At 39.7% G+C, this 20,429-nt stretch overlaps 1 protein-coding gene across 3 annotated transcripts; it reads left to right on the top strand.

The window, feature by feature from the left end:
- Nucleotides 1-62: 62 nt before the first annotated feature.
- On the top strand, nucleotides 63-18,815 carry septin6 (septin 6). 3 transcript variants are annotated; one of them, XM_062426083.1, is made up of 11 exons: nucleotides 63-113; nucleotides 1,964-2,078; nucleotides 3,783-3,978; nucleotides 5,403-5,591; nucleotides 7,546-7,705; nucleotides 8,529-8,625; nucleotides 10,075-10,243; nucleotides 10,462-10,594; nucleotides 10,701-10,891; nucleotides 12,368-12,414; nucleotides 13,988-14,317. In XM_062426083.1, the coding sequence occupies exons 1-10, from the start codon at nucleotides 84-86 to the stop codon at nucleotides 12,369-12,371; spliced, it is 1,284 nt and encodes a 427-aa protein (XP_062282067.1). In that variant the 5' UTR covers nucleotides 63-83; the 3' UTR covers nucleotides 12,372-12,414; nucleotides 13,988-14,317. The 3 variants fall into 3 exon arrangements, with proteins under 3 accessions (XP_062282067.1, XP_062282065.1, XP_062282066.1); XM_062426081.1 differs by lacking the exons at nucleotides 12,368-12,414; nucleotides 13,988-14,317 and adding an exon at nucleotides 16,962-18,815; XM_062426082.1 differs by lacking the exon at nucleotides 12,368-12,414.
- Nucleotides 18,816-20,429: the final 1,614 nt, after the last annotated feature.

The raw sequence follows: 20,429 nt of genomic DNA on the forward strand, positions 1-20,429 counted from the left end.
GTGGTACATTCCTAGTAGGCCATCTTTCAGTGTCACTGTGCAGCTTCAGCAGAGGGCTCGTCCTCCAGCTAACGGCTATTACCATGGCGTCAACTGAGATAGCAAGGCAAGCGGTGAGTAGCGTTAGCCTATTTTACTCGGGGATGCCTATATCACCGTCTAAATATAAATCTCTTAAAATGTCTAAATATAGGCCCTAAATATAATTTTTATAGTGGGTGTAATTTGAAACAGCTCTCGGAAGTTAGTCACCACCCGCTTTTCATGGTTATCGTTATATTGTCGTCCAAAAAATTCACTGTAACGCAGTAAAAATCTTAAAAAATGCCCTTTCTTAAATGTTTCACAACTTTCGATTTCAGCATTGCTAAGTTCTAAGTTGCTAAGCTTTCAGTTTAAAAACAAATACATTAAGGTTATTTTGTGTTTCATGAGCTAACGCCTGCAGCAGGTTTTCCTGTGATGGTATCATTAGCCAAAATTGACCAACAAAACCAAACCAAAAACGATTGATGCTCTGTGTGGCGTTATTTAAATATATGAAGCATGTATAGTGTGTAGTAAAAACTGTGTTAGCTCACGTCGAAAAAACGATCACCTACCATAAAGCCATCGGTAGGCCATTCATTCTTGAACGCCCCCATTTCAGCACAGCTACGGTGCTCATTTCCGTTATGATGTTTCATGCAAGTCCCGTTAACTTTCAATCGGGCGTTGTCAGATGTGTATAAGGAAAAAACAGGAAAAAATAAAGACAGATTCTGGCTGGTTATAGACATTTTAAGGCCTGCAATTTGCGACGCATGTGTCGTGTTTGCCTGGATTTCTTTTTTGTTTGGGCCCCCCCAAAAAAAGGAAAAAAAGAAGCCACCAAACCCAGAGAAAGTGCTCAGAATAGCGATGTTTTGCAGCTTGATATCCCTTTTTGCGGCTCAATGAATGAAATGAAAAACCCCGCGGTGTGTAACTTGGCTGTGAGTGTCTTGCTAAGAGCAGGAATAATTTGAGGAATGTTACACTTGCAAGCTTAAAGAGTAAAGGCTGTTTGTCCAGTGGCATTACCCTTAGTTTTCCAAATACTCCCTCAGCTGTTCAAACCCCAATTTCAACTATCCAAATAATCCACAACTGTCTACTAGCATCAGCTTGTCTGGTTATTTTGAATTGAACCTCAACTGGAATGTTTTCCTCTCAAAGCTCAGGCCACATTGGAAAGCAACTGTGTTATGTTAAGCCACATAATGGTCGGTTGGCTGACACTGCTGGAGAGCTTTCGCTTCGCTGTATAATCTAAATTCTTTGCTTTCCTACACCTCATAATGTTAGACGTAGGCTGCAGAAATGGGATTCGAGGAGTTGGAGATGCTCGACCACCAGCCACACGCCCACACGCTCATGTAACAACACAATAGTGCTTTTACACTCTTGTGTTTGGTGTACAAACGGTGTAATAGTAGAGTGAGGGGGAAGGAAAACAAGCCAGAAATAGAGAGTTTACAGGTTCAGGTCTGACTGATTCTTTTTCATTTTTGTAGTTTCAAAATGTATGTTTTTGCGTTCATGATCAGCTTTTAACTCAAATGTATATTTTCTCTAAAGCTTTTACTCTCTTCCTTTTTGTTGTTTTTGCAATTGTCTTAAAAGCAACAGCGATACCTACCCATATATGTACATTGTGGTTTCAACTGTCTCGACTGTGGGAAGAGAGTCAGAGTACAGGAAACAGGAAGTTGGTCACATTGCACCTGAAACATGTCTCAGAGACTAATGTGAATTAAATGTGGTGTTAATCTGAGAGTATGTCTTTTTTTTTCAACAATCACTGAGATGTAAATGTATGGTGTAGAGAGTCAGGGAGGAAATATTGTGCATATTTAGAGGCGTGAAAGCAAATTATAGTTGAGGTATAATGTGTCCTGTGATTCACTTTACCTGATGTTTTATGTTGTTTCTTTTTGTTTAGGGAGAGGGGGCTCGTGCCGTACCTCTTGCAGGCCATGTCGGCTTTGACAGCATGCCAGACCAGCTGGTCAACAAGTCTGTCAATCACGGATTCTGCTTCAACATCCTCTGCGTTGGTGAGTGTATCGTGCGTGAAAATGCTCCTCCTCTGTCTCTTCTCACTCCGAAGGACGACTTATTTGCTTCATTGAGTCTCAGGCTTCTCCACAAGATGCAAAGCAGTTTGCTCGGTGTTTGACCCGCTTTGATTCCTCTGGGCGAGTCAGTTGTCGACTGACACGATGAGTAAGATGCTCTGTGTTCAAAACAAGTTTTGCATGATCATTTCTGAAAGTCTCTTGGTGTGAAATGGCTGCAGTTTGTGGTGCTGTTGCATTAAATTGCACCATACTAAGATGTTTTTGTATTGTTTTGTTCATCAGGTTTTTTATCAATGAAGGCCGGCTTTACTTAGAGTCACAGTGGTTTTAGGCAACACTGCATTACTGCAATACTTCAGTTTTGAACCTGAAATGAACTTTTACACACATTTTCATTTTCTGGAGCAAAAATTCTAAGACAGAAAAAATCTTTTTTTCCATTTGGTTTTCTGTTGTATAAAAGAAAGAAAAGACTTGGTGCATATGTCAGTGCGGCCCTCGCAGATGTTTTTTGCACACCCTCGTGCAAATGTTTAACACATTCGAGCTCTACATTCTCGGTTGATATCTTGCAGATCATATTTCTGGCAGTGTTGCTATTTCATTTTGTTGTTTACTACTGCTCCAAATGCAGTACCTATTCTTTAACAGTCTGTGGACTCATAACACACTGTTTGATATCTGTTATATGTGATCTGTTAGATGTAGTTTCATTATTGTTATCTATCTGTTAATTAAAGATTTACAATCATCTTAATACTTCATTCAAGATTATGGAAGCAAAATGTTGCAGGAGAATAATTACATCTTCTGCTGCACTTTGTGAGAGCTGTCTTGTGTCTCATAATTACAGCATCGCACAGTAGAATAAAACATAATATAATATAAAAAACATCATATAAAATTTAATAGTAGAAGCACTTAGTGGAGCAAAGAAATGTGATCATTGATCATAGTTGTGGTTTAACATTACAAAGAGGGAAGAAAAAATGTGATATGTGGCTCCATCAAGCTCAAACATGAGTGATATTTGTAATTTCAGAAGGGTCTAATCCTCATTTTAGACATTAGCTTTGACCTCTCCAGCATGATTCTGTGGCTTCTCCAAACAAGCCAAATTCACTCGAGCATGAGACTAAAAAGTGACTTAAATGGAGCTCAGAAACAAGAACAATCTTGTTGCATCAGTGACTTTTTATTCTGGAGAGAAAGTTTAGAGATTATTAACATAGCGAGGTACTAAAAATGGGCTAACATGCTTTTGACTGTAGGCCATGCTGTGAGTAATAAAAATAGACTTTCATACAGAGGGAGCTCTGTAACTGAGTCATCTGACAGTAAGTGGATGTCAGAACACATCAGCTAATAAGCAGCTACTTCAGCTTCGTTTGGGGCATTATTTTGTAAATAATATGTTTAGTTTGAAGCATCTTCAACATGTCACATTGAATCTACTTTCACTTTATTAGACAACTTCTTCTCTTGGTGCTTTGACTTTTATTGACAGGTGGTCAATAAAAGTGTAAATATTAAATTTAAGTAAAATCACAGAACATGTCATGTAAGTGGAGGTGAAGAGGACACTTTAATGTAGCGTGAAGGAAATAATCTGATAAAATTTATAAAAATATATAAATATGACATAACAGTAACATGATGTGTTTTCTCTGTGTTGTCCAGGCGAGACAGGTCTGGGGAAATCCACCCTCATGGACACGTTGTTCAACACCAAATTTGAGGGCGAGCCCACCCAGCACAACCAGCCGGGAGTCACGCTCAAATCCAACACCTATGAACTCCAGGAGAGTAATGTGCGCCTCAAACTCACTGTTGTTAACACCGTGGGCTTCGGAGACCAGATCAATAAAGAAGACAGGTAAATCCGTCTGTCACACTAGAGCAAGAGGTCAAAGTCTGCTCCCTCCGTCTGATGGAGTGACATCTTACACTTTAGTTTTTTACTGGGTTTTTCTAAGTAAGAAATCCAACATTCCTCCCAAACAATTACTCCATGAGCGCTCTAAGCTTTTTTCTGAGCTCAAGTTTCATTCAGTTGATCCAAATGTGCCCTCAGTGTGTCTCCGTCCCAAGTAGATAAACAGAATAGTCTTAAAAATTAAAAATCAGACGAACATACTCTCACTCTTGGCACAGCACTGAAACATTTGATCACACATTAGATTTTCTTACAAAGCTCGCCCCTCTGAAATGCCCGTGAGGCAAATTTAGGGTGAGGATGATGTGATGTGAGCCGTAGCTCTGCAAGGTCAGTGGGGGGGCCGGAGTCTCCAGGTTTCACGCTCCACTCATCATCAAGTTGTTGATGACGGAGGAAACGACACGGGCTCGCTGCATTTTACACACACTTAGTCATATGAGCGGCCGCCAGCAGAATATTCTACGGTATGTTCCCCGCCTGTCGGGGAGGGCGGGACGCCTCCTTCCTGTCCTCAATGAATGAGTCACACATATTTTACTTATGTCCGTTTCCTACAGCGTGTGTCCCGATTCAGGTTTATGAGTAGTGTTAAATGAATACATTGATTAGTCAGCAGAGTTAAAATGATTGATAGTCTTTATGATCTACTAATGAGTGCATTCATTTATTAAGTGCTGCTCATCTTTTGGGTTTGAGCTTCTCAGATGGACACGACGCAGTAAGACAGGTCCTGAAGGTTAGACTGAGAGTCTGCACCTCCTCCACAAATGAGACAGTCTGGACTCACAGAGACTAGAAATGATGATGCATTCAGGCAGCTGATTATTAAATACCGGCAGTAAACTGAGACAAACTCTGTGATACCTATGTGTCCGTATTTTAAATATATGCACATACAAATTCTATTTATCTGTAACATCCAGTGTTAAATGAAACATCAGGGCACCAGTCTTCATCACTTACATCTTTCAGTGGCTTTTTTTGTTGTTTTTTCCGTTTTTTATTGTGCAGAAAAAGCAGGATACAAAGCAAGTGAAGAAAGAGTGCACCTAGTATTAAAATGTGGTTGCATAATGTTTCCTGACTTGATGAGGAGAGTCGCTTGAATGAAATAAACATGAAACGACTGAAGGCGGCACAATGGATTTTTGGGATAAGAGGGCCTCAAATTATACTCCGTCCACATGCTCCAAAATCTAATTTGTTTGCATTTCTCTTCCATGAAGGAACTTTTGAAAGGAGACAGTGTTTCTGTTTCCAACCAGCAGACTTAACCTTTTGTAAAATACTGCGATGCTTGTACTACAAAAGAAAGAAATGCTAAAAATCGCTTTTCTCTCTTTTCTTTCTCGCTCTGACAGCTACAAGTCCATTGTGGAGTTTATCGACGCCCAGTTCGAAGCATATCTACAGGAAGAGCTGAAAATCAAGCGCACGCTACACAGCTACCACGACACCCGCATCCACGCGTGCCTGTACTTCATCGCTCCCACGGGACACTCGCTGAAATCCCTGGACTTGGTGACCATGAAAAAACTCGACAGCAAGGTGAGCTTCACTTCGCTTCATCAAACCATTGATGTCCATTTTTATGTCGTAATGTTTAGGGCTGGACAATGTATCGATATTATATTGATATCGTTATATAAGACTAGATATTGTCTATCGTCTAATTTGGATATTGTAATATCGTGATACAGCAAAAGTGTTGTCTTTTCCTGCTTTTAAAGGCAGCATCACAGTAGAATTATGTAATTTCTGAATTTACCAGACAGTTCTATCTGTTCTATTATTTGTCTTGACCCACTTTGTCATTATATCCAAATGACTGATGATTATTTATCAAAAATCTCATTGTGTAAATATTTTGTGAAAGCACCGATAGTCATCCTTACAATATTGCTTCAATATCGATATTGAGGTATTAGTTCAAATATATTGTGATATTTTATTTTATCTGTATCTCCCAGCCCTCATAGTGTTTTCAGTCTGCTTTGTTCTGTTAATGTGGAAGCCAGAGGATGATAAGTTCAGAGACCCACTTTCACTCCTGGATGTTTCCGATGACAAATCAATTCCTGTTTGTTCTTGTTAGAGTTACTAATGACTCTCGTATACCTCTAGTTTAGTTGTAGTTATGCAGGATTCATACATTAAATATACCTGGTTATTTTTTAAAGCATTAAGTGAGAAGGACACTCGCGTCACAGCAGAATGATGTTAAAGAGTAACTGTTATAATGCCTGTGAGCACTGATAGATTTACTATAGCACATCATACACACACTGTGAGTAAATCCTCTGGCGCTTCACTGCTGTTTGCAGCATTTAATCCATCTCCTCTTGTCATGGGTCATAAACCTTTTCCAGGCCGTCTGCCTCAATGCAGATTGGCTGTAGTCTTGTTACTGCGTTGGTGTAGGTCAGCTGTGAAATGCAGTCGGCTCAGTCACTGCAGCCTCGTTTTTTTTCCTTCTTTCTTTTTTTTGTGAGGTCGTTTCCCCGGTAGTTTATTTGCATGGATGCCCTGGCTTTTGTACAAAGAGACGGCTCAGTGTTTGCCAGAGCAGCTGTGCCCTCAAGCAAACGCTCGCAACAGCGTGATCCAGAGCAGAGCCTCCTGTGTTTACACATCCACCTAGGGGGGTTCAACAGTGCTCTGCTGATGTGTCCTTGAGCAACACTAAAACCCTCACTGGACTCAGGGGTACAGTAAAGTTTTTTTTTATTCACATGACCCCGAAGGTCCCGTGCTATTTGTTAAAGGGGCCCGCCGTTGTTGAACAGCAAATGATTTGGGATTGTGTAGGCGACACGGCACAGTGAACATAGTTTGTGTGGGAGTGAAAGTGTGGTTGTAAGTACGTACATGAGAATGACCCTGCCCGTTCCCCTCCCTCCCTCTCTCTATCATTCTCTCTCTCCATCATCTGATAACGTGGATAACATAAATGTTGTTGAAGTCGTTGGATTCCGACTCTTAACGCCACATTTGTAGAGCTTTTTAAGAGATCTGGAGCAGGAGATGGAAGCCTGCTGCTCCCTTTGCTGCGTTTGTCTATTTTTACCTCGATGCTTGAGAATGTGTAAAAGTCTGCCATGCACAAAGACCTTATTCGCAGATATTCTGGAGCTAGAGGGAGATACTGTGGGGTGTTGTCAAGATGGAAAAGGATCAGCATGTTTTTCTTCTTTTCTATCACATTTTATATCACCACTACAAACCTTTACAACCAGTGACTCGACTAATGAAATAAATGTGCATAGTATGAATATTCTGTTATTCTAAAAGGCTGGATTTAATTCATTTGTAACGTGATTTCACCTTTTGTTACACAACAGCTCTCAAGTTTCTAAGATTTCTAAATTTGGACTACACAAACAGAGGTGAAGAAAAGTTGCCACTGACAGACATCTAGAAGTCTCTAAATTTAGCTGCCTATCAGAGAGCATCGTCGTTGTGTCGGCCTGTATTAATTCTTTCTTCATTTCTCTACTGTAGGTCCAATATTATTCCAATCGTCGCCAAGTCAGACGCCATCTCAAAGAGCGAGTTGGCCAAGTTCAAAATCAAAATCACCAGCGAGCTCGTCAGCAACGGAGTGCAGATCTACCAGTTTCCCACCGATGACGAGTCCGTGGCGGAGATCAACTCCACGATGAACGTAAGGCTCACAACTTGGCTTTCTGTCTCTATCACACTACATGCAGCTTCACTCAGATTAAAGATGATGTTTCAGGTCGTATTTGGTCAAGCTGAATTTTCAAGCAGCTTTTAGGACATGCAGTGGTGTGTGCAGCAGGTTTCTTCTGTTTCTTGTAATTTCATAATAAAATTCTGTTATGTGTCCCGGCATAAACAACATGTGATACAGAATCAGGACAGGCATCGTCTGTGTCTGCTCGGGCTGTCCGGAAGCCGCCCCACTTGGGGAGGAGTGTGTCCAGAGCGGCACAATCAGCCGGCTCATCCTGGCAGGAAGCCGGCAGTGTGGGGAAAGCGCCCGTGTCCACTGACAGACGAGCCAAGGCTCACTTAGCTGTTTATGAACTGCCGTACCTCTCCCTGACTGATGCTGTTAGACCGTTTGTTCTCAGCTCTTGTTGCAGAGTCTGAACGTGACTTTGTTCTCGTAAAAGGTCGTACATTATATCTGTCAGAGCTGCTGTCATGTGAGTCTCTGACAAATAGATCTAAATGGTTTAAATTACATAAAAACAAAAAATACTTTTTTTTAGTTGTCTTAATAACCTCAAACACTGCTTAGGGATCCTTTGCTGTGTGTAGGATGTCCTGATTCCTCACATATGAGTAAGATAGTTTTGATAACACTCAGATTTTACAGTAATACAAAGCATATTATGTAAATGTTAAGTTTTGTCCGGGAACGTGGTGTGCTCCGGTGGAGAGACAGTAAGGAGAGTCTGCTGATCTCTCAGGTGTGGACAGCAGTATACCGAACTTTTGCATTTTATCTTGCTCCACAGAGCCATTTGCCGTTCGCCGTGGTGGGCAGCACGGAGGAAGTGAAGATCGGGAACAAGATGGTGAAGGCCAGGCAGTACCCCTGGGGGACGGTGCAGGGTAAGTCCTGGGTCACATCCTGCACAGGAAATGAGAACGCACTCTCTCCCCTCGTACTCCTCCTCGGTTCAAACAGCTACAGCAAACCAGTAGATAACCAGTTACATAACCTCATCTCCACACAGCACTCTCTCTCTCTCTCTCCATTATGCTGTATGTTAGTGCTGTTGCAGCTCTGAGCTCTGACTGATATTTACGTCAATGAAGATGTTTCAATCGATTTGTTATTGACTTGCTTCATCAATCTATAACAGATGATGTATAATGTATTTGCAAATAGCAAGCACACACTAAGTACGTATTGGCTCATGAAAGTATCAGAAATTAGCTCAAGTTACAAGGATCCAGTCTTTGGTTATATGAGAACTCTCTGTAGTCTGAGGGCTGTCTGTGGGTGGTGGTGTAGTTTGCCCCCATCTGACACATATAGCCATAGAACAGTGCAGTCCATAAGGATGTGGACAGTTTTATGTTGGTTAATATATTTAATTTTAGCCCTTTTTATCCATAAATACGACTAAAACTCCTACACTGATTTGTTTGTACAGATGGGAATACACTCAGCTGTAAGTCAGCACTTTAAGCTCAGTCATTGTTTCATTCAACGTGCTGAATTACATATCACTGCCGTAATGCTCACATACTGCGCTGTGTAATATTTCTGGCCCGAGGCGTTATCTGACATTGGGTCTGTTTACCTCACACCGTGTGCTCGCATGCATGTGTACTCACATGATGTCACATGGTATGTGGGAACGCGGTGTTTGGCTCAGTCTGGTATGAGGATCAATAGAGAGGCCACAGGACATGAACATTGCTCAGTTTTGTTCTGGTCCTTCTGTGGATTACTCTCTGAAGTGATGATACATTAAACTAGGAGAGGGCAGGTTTCCACCAGGCATGTCTGGGGGGGGCGTGTTTAGTCTCGGGTGTCTGTAAGAGGTTAGAATAGTGTTATCGTATTGTAACTGAGCGTCCTGGGTTCACCTAACAGTATAAACTCAATATGGAAACAAGAAAAAGGGACGATGAGCCCCGACATTTTTATTTATTTAGAAACATTTTGTTTTAACACACCACACAAAATAAAACCCCTCCCTTCCTCCCGCTCCCCTCCCAAACAAAGAAGAGTTGAATCTCACTCTTTTGTCCCTCCCAGCTCCCTTACTGTTAAGATGGCAGCGAAACTAACACAGACTTGTTTTTAGCTTAGCTGATTGCCAGAAATGTGTTTATTCTGAAGTTGTTGATCACTTGCGGCACCGACCGGCCCGTTAAGAGGAGTGAGGGGTCAGCAGCGGTATAAAATGAGTTTTAAAACCGTTTTTTCAACAATTGTGAATCACTGCAGCCATGAAAGGTCCTTGAGAGATAACTATAAGCTGTATAAGTAAAACATGAACTTGTGTGTGTGTGTGTGTGTGTGTGTGTCACTTGTGTGTCTCGCAGTGGAAAATGAGAATCACTGTGACTTCGTCAAACTGCGAGAAATGCTGATCAGAGTGAACATGGAAGACCTGCGAGAGCAGACTCACACCCGCCATTACGAGCTCTACCGCCGCTGCAAGCTGGAGGAGATGGGCTTTAAGGACACGGACCCTGACAGCAAGCCCTTCAGGTAGGAGACTCAAGACTGCTTTCTTACAGCTTTTAACCTTCTTCCTATATCTGCTTTTTTTTCTGCATTTCCTGCTTCTTTTGATCATTTAAACCTTTTTATTAATTTGGTCCGTTACATCATTTTTATTTGTTCCTATATTTAGTGCGCAGTGATAAAACTCAGTGGATTGCTTCTGTGTTTAATTTTAGTTCTCTTTCTCCTTCTTCCTCTTCCAGTCTGCAGGAGACATATGAAGCTAAGAGGAACGAGTTCATGGGTGAGCTGCAGAAGAAGGAAGAAGAAATGAGGCAAATGTTCGTCCAAAGAGTTAAAGAAAAGGAGGCCGAGCTCAAAGAAGCAGAGAAAGAGGTGTGCATCATTATCCTGCCTCATCCAGACACATCAGTTTGAAGCTAATTGCTGTTCCTGTTGTGACTAACACCAAATCACTGCTTCCTCTGTCACTGTCTCATAGCTGCACGAGAAGTTTGACCGTCTGAAGAAGCTCCACCAGGACGAAAAAAAGAAACTGGAGGATAAGAAGAAGTCCCTGGACGACGAGCTCAACATGTTCAAACAGAAAAAGACTGCTGCAGAGCTCCTGCAGAACCAAGCTCAGCAGGCAGGGGGCTCCACCACACTCAAGAGGGACAAAGAGAGGAAAAAGTAAGTATTGTTCTCTTCAATGTCTTATCCTCACATCACAGGTGCAAACGACCACCTCCAGTGAAAATCTGAAATGCCTGGATATCGTGAACCTGGGAGGAAAATGGCCTCACATTATTGCACTGACGTTTCAGCCTTTCTGAGAACTGTTAAAACAATTGCCTTCTGTGTTTATGTTTGGGTTCACACCAGGACATGGATACCATTGTTTAACAGCCTTTGGGGTCCATATGTACATCCGACGTTGCTGTTTGTTCACAGGCAAAAATATGTAGATGTTTCCTGACAAAAAATTCAAACTCTTTTCACTTCTTTATTTGTGCACACATGCTGCAATCAGAACAGTCAGTTTTGATCTCTTCCATTAATATCACAGAGCGCTCAGTGGTTTCTCTGTCACTCATTAACAAATCCACCTGAGAGTTGTTATAATTTAAGGCACACAGGAAATGAAAGACGGCTAAGACTCACATTCAGCTCTGGATAAATGCTCCAGTTTGCCCTCCATATAATAACAGATCATATAGTCGGCAGTACAATCCACGTTGAGAGAGAGAGAGAGAGAGAGAGAGAGAGAGAGAGAGAGAGAGAGAGAGAGAGAGAGAGAGAGAGAGAGAGAGAGAGAGAGAGAGAGAGAGAGAGAGAGAGAGAGAGAGAAGAGAGAGAGAGAGAGAGAGAGAGAGAGAGAGAGAGAGAGAGAGAGAGAGAGAGAGAGAGAGAGAGAGAGAGAGAGAGAAAATGAAATACTATAAACTACTTTATTACAATTCTGTTAACAATTACTGGACAGTTACATTAACTTGAGTACATTAAAAAAAATGTGGCAATTCCAGTCCTCTGGTTTTAATGCCTCTCTCCATTCTCTAAATCATTTCTTAGGCTCTCTGACTGATTCTGTTGCCCCCCTTTTTTATATTTATATTAATTAAATTATGGATTTACAAGACTGTTCTCCACAGTATTTTTAATGTTTGGAGGCAGTGTTTGTATCCAGATGTGTTCAAATATGGTGAAATTAGCTCGTGACATTTTTGGAACCTCCTGGTTGTGTGTTGAAGCTGATGTGACTCCGTGCCTGTTAGAAAAGGAAGAAGACACTTGCACTGAGAAGGTTTTTTTTTGTTTTGTTTGTTTGTTGTTTTGGTTGTTTTTTTTGCTTTATTTCTCTCCTGTTTTAATTTATTTTCTTCACAGCCACGTTTTTTTCTCTATAAGCTCTGCCTGGAACATTCCTCCTCAAAAAAGGGCAGCTGTGCATCTTCAGCTTTGTCTGTGGGTCACTGATCAAAACAAACTTGAGGGATTTTGACTTGAGGGACAATGACGTCTATCTGTCTGTTCTTAACCTTCAGGCTAAAGTCACAGTTTTTGTCAGTCCCCAGAAGACACAATTAATGATTTACTGCATGTTGTGTAGATGTGAATCTGTCCTGTGAGTGCATGTGTCACCTATGTTGCATCCATAATGTTTTCCAGTTAACTCCTCCCACACTTGCTGCATGCTGCATGAGGCACCTTTTCTGGTAAGGCCCCCTTCTTGAGTTACATCACCACCAGACAAAAACCTGTAACTGTGATTTAATTAGACAAAACAAAAAGGGTTTTCATTACAGGAATCGTTTTAAAATGTACATTCAACATTAGAAGTTAGGAGCACATGGAGAGTATTTACACACTGAATTAATGCTCCCAAAACTTAAATGGACTAAAAAATTCAATTAGAACTGCAACAATTAGTCAATTAAACTATTAGTTGCAAACTTTTGATAATCATTGAATAATTTTAAGTTTTTTTTTAAGAATAATATCCCCAAATTCTCAGTCCAGCTTCTCAAATGTGAATATTATTTAGTAACTTTATCCCTCTGTGACAGTAAACTTAATGTCTTTGGGTTGTGAACAGCTGGTCAGGACAAAACGAGACATTTGAGGGCGTCGCTTTGAGAAACACTGACTGACATTTTCTGTACCGATATGATCGATAATGAAAATGATGGTTAGTTACAGGCCTGAAGGTGACATTTTGGGAGATTTCATCCAGTGTGCAGATACTCTCCGTTTCCTCCACGATTTAATCAGATCCTGCACCTTTCTGTATCTCCAAATTAGAGTTTAATCATAATCGAATACCGTTAAACCTTTTTGAACTTGTTAAAACTATTATCTAAATTCTCATGGATTTAATTTGCCTGTAAAAGTTTTTTTTAAATGCGATAAAGTTTGAGAAATGGTTCCAGTAATTCAGGAGTAAGCGATTGTGCCTGCGTACCGTTTCATTTGTAACATCTGTGTCGATCATATCCACGAGCTGGCAAGTGATTATCGTCCCCGCGCCAGCTTCTAAATCAACCACTTTATTAGATCCTCACACACCCATTTGATGCACTGTCCCATCTGTCTCCCTAAATCCACAACAGCCTCCTCTTTGTGGCGTTCCCAAGTCTCTCTCCATCCGGCCCTGCCTCTGCACAAAGAGCCATTCAAGGCTGAACTGAGACTAACAGGTCACACCAGAGCAGCTAACAGCCTCAGGGCCCATCTCTGTTTAGAGAGATGACATGTTTTGTTGATCTCACAGCCATATGACGACCCCCTACTGCCTCCCCTTCCTTCTGTTTGGATACAAACGCCAAATCCACAGAGGGAGAGAGAGATGTTGTTGAGGCTCAACCACTGGGGAGGGCAGAAGTGAATGAAGACATCTGTCTTGCAATCTGTAAACTCCTTTAAGCAGCTCTAGACTGTTTTAAATAGATGAAAGCAAGCTGCTGTTTGCTGAGCAATAAGGGAGACACAATCAGATACATTGTTTAAAGTGCAGAGGCGGGACAAAGCCTCTAAGAAAACCCCCCAAAAAAACACTTAATTTAAAATGAGTGTGTCCAGCCAACGTTCATGAACCAAAAAGTAGACCAATGTACGTGCACTCTCACCTCTATACACTCAGTTTTTGAGTATTCTTGATAGCATGATGTCCTTTTTTAAATGCCGTCTAGTCGCTAATGTTGATGTGATGTAAGCGATGTTAAACAGTGTGTGTCCTGATGATGTTTTAACTCAAAGAAAGCAATAACAGCCCGTCTCTCTTATTTCCAGAGAAGGATTCCTGTAGAAAGTGCTCCCTTGTGGCCATCCTGCTGTGAATGAGTTTCCACCCCATCATCCTTTTACAGTACCCCCTCCCCACCTTCACCCTCACCCGACCCTCTCCCCTCCCCCCTCCATTATTCAATCCTCCACATGTCCCACCGCTCTTTGGAAGACCCCGGGCATTGCTATCAGTTTGACTCCTTTTTACACATCACCTTTTGTTAGCTGAATGATGCTTGTCTATTATGTGTTTTTTTTTTCTTTTTTGTACAAGCAATTATTCAGCTTGTCTATTTTTTATATAAATCTACCATTGTTGTTATTTGTGACTCTTTGCATGGTGGAGTGTGCTTTTTTTATTATTAACATACATGACTACTGTTGTGATGGGCAGAAATTGTGTTGAGGCTAAAACGAAACATGCATCAAACATCGGGACCGGAGTGTGCATGTGTGGTGTAAAATCTGCAGTAGATCTATAAAACTAATTCAGGCAAATTTCATTGATTTCATGAACTCAATGCAACAGCAGTGTGTGATACAAATGCTTAGATTGTAAACAAATATTCTGTTTTTTTAATCTTATTTAACAGATATAATACAACACACAATACATATAATAGTACATCATAAGAGCAACCATTGTATTAGTTAACAGTCCAGCCAAACAACCTCGTGTTAGTAAAAAAGCCAATCAATAATTTCCTTTTTTCGTCATGTCATGAGCAATTATAATCTAATTAATGCTGCACACAGTGTTTGTATTCTTCTACACAACAGCAGGGCAAAGTAAAGTTTGTTAGTTTGCTGAAAAGTACGTATGCAGCTCGTCGTCAACAGCTCACACTGGCACTGTCAAAAAATACAGAAAACAACGATAATATTTGGTTTTAAAGAAGCATTTTTGATGAATGATCGTTGTCCAGGATAACCTCTCTGACATGAACACTGATTCTTCTGTGACTGTTTCACTGTTAAAGCCACACCATGTTGTGACAGTTCAGTACAGAGCCCCCCAGGGGTCACGGCAAGATTTATTTTGTGTTTTACCTCCCAATACTTTTGCGTTCCCTTTCCATAGTTCAGCATTCCTGTGTTTCCTCAGTGCAATCCTTCTGGGATCAACCTCTTTGATAATCACCCATACATCCTTTTTTTTCCTCGTAGGCCAGAGTCTGCACATTTAAACTCATACTGTAAAAAAAAATTAAATAAATAAAAATAGACATAGCCACTGTGATGTCACCCTTTGGCTTGTGGACTCTCGTTTTAAAGCCTTGAATTTGCAATTATGACCGTCGCCATCTTGGATTTTTGGAGCCAGAAGGGACTACATTTTGGTGAGAGGGATGAGCTAACCCTAACGCTAGCTGCTAGCTGCTAGTTTTTTGAGCCAGCCTCAAGCGGCCATCGGAAGAACTGCAGATTTTGGCACTTGGTGTTGGCTTCATTTTTCAGCCCTGGAGGTGTAGAATAGATCCTTCGTGACTCATGCAGAGTGCAGTAACTGGTCATGAGTTAAACCGTCAGCGTCCTGCAGGTTACAGTACCGCTGCTTCCTTCTGGTGAGACCTCTTGATCTAAGAACTGGTTAAGTTTACTTTCACTAATCACATATCCATGCCTATTGAGCTGTGGTACTATATCAGCATACTTAATGCCCCATTCACAGTAAAATAGAGCTGATCCAGAACACAAAATGTATTGCAAGAGAACGCAAAATACTGCGAGGGATTGCATATTCAATTTCCGACCACTTCAAAATTTCCATGACCCTCTGGGAGCTCTGTAGTTCAAAACTTTTTAATGTGAAGCAGTAACAGTGAGGCTGACATCAGTGAGATAAAACTACAAGTAACGCAGCAATAAAAAGTACTTTCTGCCTATATAAAGGTTTTAAAAAAGGGTTTTGATATTCTGATTTCATGAAAATCTTAAGGATTATAAGGTTCGACTAAGTATTACCTCAGCCATTTATACTCTAGATTTAAAACGAACATGAAGATTTTTTCTTATTGTGGTATTTACGTCCCTTTGCTGATGTTGTTTCATTTTAGCTCCCTGCATGAATAGATGTGAGCCTAATCTCTTTGCCACTTCTCCCATACCTCATTCATTGTCATGTGATACATGCATACTTGTATTAGCTTTCACATTTGCACTTTTTTTTATACACAAATGTGATGTTTTTTAAAAGAAAAAAATCTATATATATGTTGTCAGTGCAATTGTAACTTTCTTTTTACTTTTACTCTTCATGAAGGCACATTTGAAAGTCATTCATCATGATGTCCTTTGTCCTGCAGGGACCAGTGTGTTTGTATCAGTGTCACACAGAAAAGAAAACATTATCTTAAAAGACAATAAAGGCCAAATCTTTTCACCGAATATTAAAACTGTGGCCATAATCATTGTGTATGACATATTGCTATAAATTAGAGTTGAAACAATCAGAAGATTAATGAATGAGTCTATCATCAGCATAGAAACGGGCAGCTACTTTGATAATCTTTTTTTTAAGTCATTTTCTAAGCAAACATTCAGCTCCTCAGTTGCTAATCATGATCTACATTTTTCACTATTTTCTGACATTTTAAAGACTTGTTGATGAAATGATAATTGCATGTATGTTTATAAGATTAAATTGAACTTAAAATAGCCACAGTGGTGAAAGTGGGTGTGTTTGACCTGTTGGTTGTTCATTTGAGATATTACTCTCTTAGTCTACAAGACAACAAATAAACGTTAAACATTAAGTTTTCAGTAAAGTCTCCCCTTTTCACTTCAACAAGATATCCCACGGCTTTGCTCTCAGTGTCTAAATATTTAACTAAAAGCGTCTGTTGACTTGTGTTGTTATTCAGTGTTTTTCACCACTTTGGTCCCACATGATGCCACAATACAACATACAACAAGAGAAGAGCCATTCCCTCCTAATCCTCCGCTCACTGCTCTGTATGTATTCACTTTTCCTTTGCAGTAATCCCTGGCTCTGCACTGAGTAGGTCCTCAGCCCTCAAGCTTTGTTGAGGGACCACCAGCATTTTGTGGGTACTGAGTACTCAAATGTGACCAGAGGCTTTGTGGACTCCCCCCTCCCATTCTTCAGGGTTTTCTCAATAGTTACCTTCTCTGCATACTACAGGGTTGATGTGTTATCTGTGTGTCACTGCAGCTCTTAACTTCACCTTGAGCTAATTCTTGCTTTATTGCTTTTATGTGTACTGTTTTTTTTTTTGTTTGTTGTTGTTTTTGCTGTGACTAACATCTTTTCCCACTTCAGTAACGATTGCACTTATTCATTTAAGTCATATTTGAATTGTATATTTACATTTCTGCTCACTTAAAGGCTTCACAGGGAATGTAGACATGACGTTGAATTTTAACACCTACTTTAAAGCCTAAAAATGTTGCACCATTGTCAGTAGGCACAATATTTTCTCATACATTTTGACTTTTTTATCTGCTAGAATGACTGTTTTAATCACCCTCAGAGCTTGTATTTATTATAAAGCATAAACTTTTTTTTCCACTGCTATCAAATGCACTTCAGATTCTCCTTTCTGTGAGCGTTTCTGCTTTGACGACTCCTCTAACAGCTGGCTTTCTTTCTCTTTGTCTCTTCAGCTTCTTTTAATCTGTCTTGACCACCTGAAGAGGGGATTGCAGCTTCAGCAAGAACTAAGCACCCTTTACCTCTTCCTGTTTCTTCTCGCTGTACCAACCTTTTTTATTCTCTCCCATCGCATCTCTTTTTTTTTTTGGCCTTATGTGGACTCGCATGGTATTTCTGACCACCAAATGAAGCTCTAAACCCAGGCACGCAGGTTGGAAAACCCGGGCACAATTAAAATCTAACATGTCTTAATGTATATAAAATAAAGAGTGTCATTAATGTAATTCAGTAGAAGTCGTCGGTGAGGGGTTCACACATTTACAGGACTTGAAACAGAATTGCAATGATCTGCACTATGCACACATCTTTTAAATGCACATTAGAATAAAAGGTTACAGGAACATCAAGGCTTGCTGATTAAATTTAAACTCATCAATGATAGATGCACTTACCGCACTATATGTAGTGTGTGTTGAATCATAAAAGGGAGTAGTCATGTTTGAAATGGAAATCTGCTTCCAGGGTTCCCAAACATTAGCGAATGATCATCTTCACAGAACTTAATTAGAGTCGTAATCATGCAAAAGCCAAAGCAATATTTATATTTAGCACTTCATCTGATGCTGCCCATGTTTACACGTCACTGTTGAATACCATGGAGGTCACATGTAATGGCCTTTTTTCACACATTGTGCTTTAATATTCAACAGCCTATTCTATATTTTGCATGCATCTTTTTATTTCATTACAGCTGTGATCTTGACCTTTGACCTGCTTGTTTTTATCCCTTAAAATAACCCTGTTTTCGCAGTCAATTTCAACTTCACTGCTGTTGTTTTTTTTTTTCTTCTTCCAATGGTGCATATTATTAATGTATATTTGCTCAGCCCTTTGATTTCAGCTCCCTTTTTTTGCCAAATATTAGTATGACGTGGAGTTGAACTGAATCCCAGACAGGAGTATTAAAAAAGAAAAGAAAAAAAAGATACTCATGCATTTATATAATTTATAAGGATATATTTTGTGTATTGAAGTGGAGACTTGTTGTTTATTACTATGATCTTTGGACGTGACGAGTATAAAGTAACATTTTGGTGTCAGAAAATGCCATACATTTTTTCTAGTATCAGTCATCACCTCTTGTAGTCAAAAACTTTCCCACACTACAAATTATTCAATATCTTACTTTAGTTTAATTCCATTGATGTACATTTTCAATAAAAAAATATGATCCAAGCATATTAAGCTTTTGTCTTTTATTTGCGGTGTTTTATTTAATTGTGGTGTAAAATATTCTCCTGTTCATACTGTTTACTTTTTCTTCAACAGATGCACTCAAGTTCTCTGAAACCTGTTCAGGCAGTGTCTGTACTGTGAAATATTTACTTCATGTATGTAAATGTTAGTCAGGAAGTCTCTTAACAAAAAGAGTTATCACATAAAAACACACAAAATAAAGTTACAGCAGTGACGTACAGCACCATAACTGACCTCATATTCTTCATTAAATATTACTTAAATAAGATAAGATACATTTATTGATCTAACAGTGGGGAAAATTCATTGTTACAGCAGCTCTTCTTACACTTGGGGTGTATGAGTCTGGGGTGTATGTTTGAAAGCCTTTTAACAAGGCATCACTTCCAAAAGATGATTTATCTTGTTAGTTGATGTTTCCCAACCCTGCTTTCATAGTTCAACAATGCAGATCTACCAAATAAAAAATGCACAAATGTCAAATATAACATTTCAAGTCTTATTGTTATTATACATGATGAAAAATGACATGACAGAAAATTGTAATGTCAAAATTTTAAGGCAAGGCAAGGCAGTTTTATTTATATAGCGCATTTCATACACAGTGGCAACTCAATGTGCTTTACATAAAACAAACATTCAACAGAAAAAATTGAAAAAAAAACATGGAATTTGAGAAATAAAAATACAACCCAATCATAGTAAACACGTACATACCCCCCCCCCCCCTCCCCACACACACACACACACACTAATAATAAAAACAAAGTACAGAAACGTTAAAAAAAGTTAAGAAAGATTAAACTTTTCCCTGAACTGGTTTTGCATTTTTAAGACAAAAATTAAACAAAAACATGTTTAGAATAACAAATGCATGGATACATGAAATTATTAAAACTCAGTAATGTTGGTTTAAAATAGATAATGTGAAACCACAAGGCAGATATGAGAAACACACACTTCCATTCATCCATATGTGGTTTCTCTGCAGATCATCTTATCTGCAAGTGTTTTTCTAAGAGGTTTGAATGCTTCAATTTGCTGCTGTCTCTCCAATAGTTGTTCAGATTTTATTTTTATTGTAATTTTATTCATGATTTTATTTGGACTAAAGAGTGATATATCTGTCTGCATTTACAGACAGCAGTTTTTATGTTTTATGTCTGAAAGTATGTTGCCGCCTGTCTTACACCCACACACACTGACATAGAGCAAAACAGCAGCTGCAAACAAATTACATAAAACTTCAGTGAGCCCTGTTGGTTAAATGTGTTGTTGTTCAAAACAACTTGGTGAGTTGATAATACTTACATCTTTAAGTTAGGGTTCAATACAAGGGACAATAGTTCTGCTAACTCTTAATCCGGGAAGCCAACTTTCCGAGTTGGCACTTGACACTTGAAGTCTCTGTCTGGCTGTGCTGCTGCAGCTGGAGTCCACGCAGGTAAGTTTTAACCAACCTTGAATTTAACTAAGTTAAAATCATACATTAATTTTATTAATAGTAGTGTTGCGCAGTACGTTGTACATTAATGGATAGGGCGACCTACACATTTTCAACATTTAAACACAAAC

This window comes from Scomber scombrus, chromosome 9 (assembly GCF_963691925.1).
Source record: "Scomber scombrus chromosome 9, fScoSco1.1, whole genome shotgun sequence".
Lineage (NCBI taxonomy): Eukaryota > Metazoa > Chordata > Actinopteri > Scombriformes > Scombridae > Scomber > Scomber scombrus.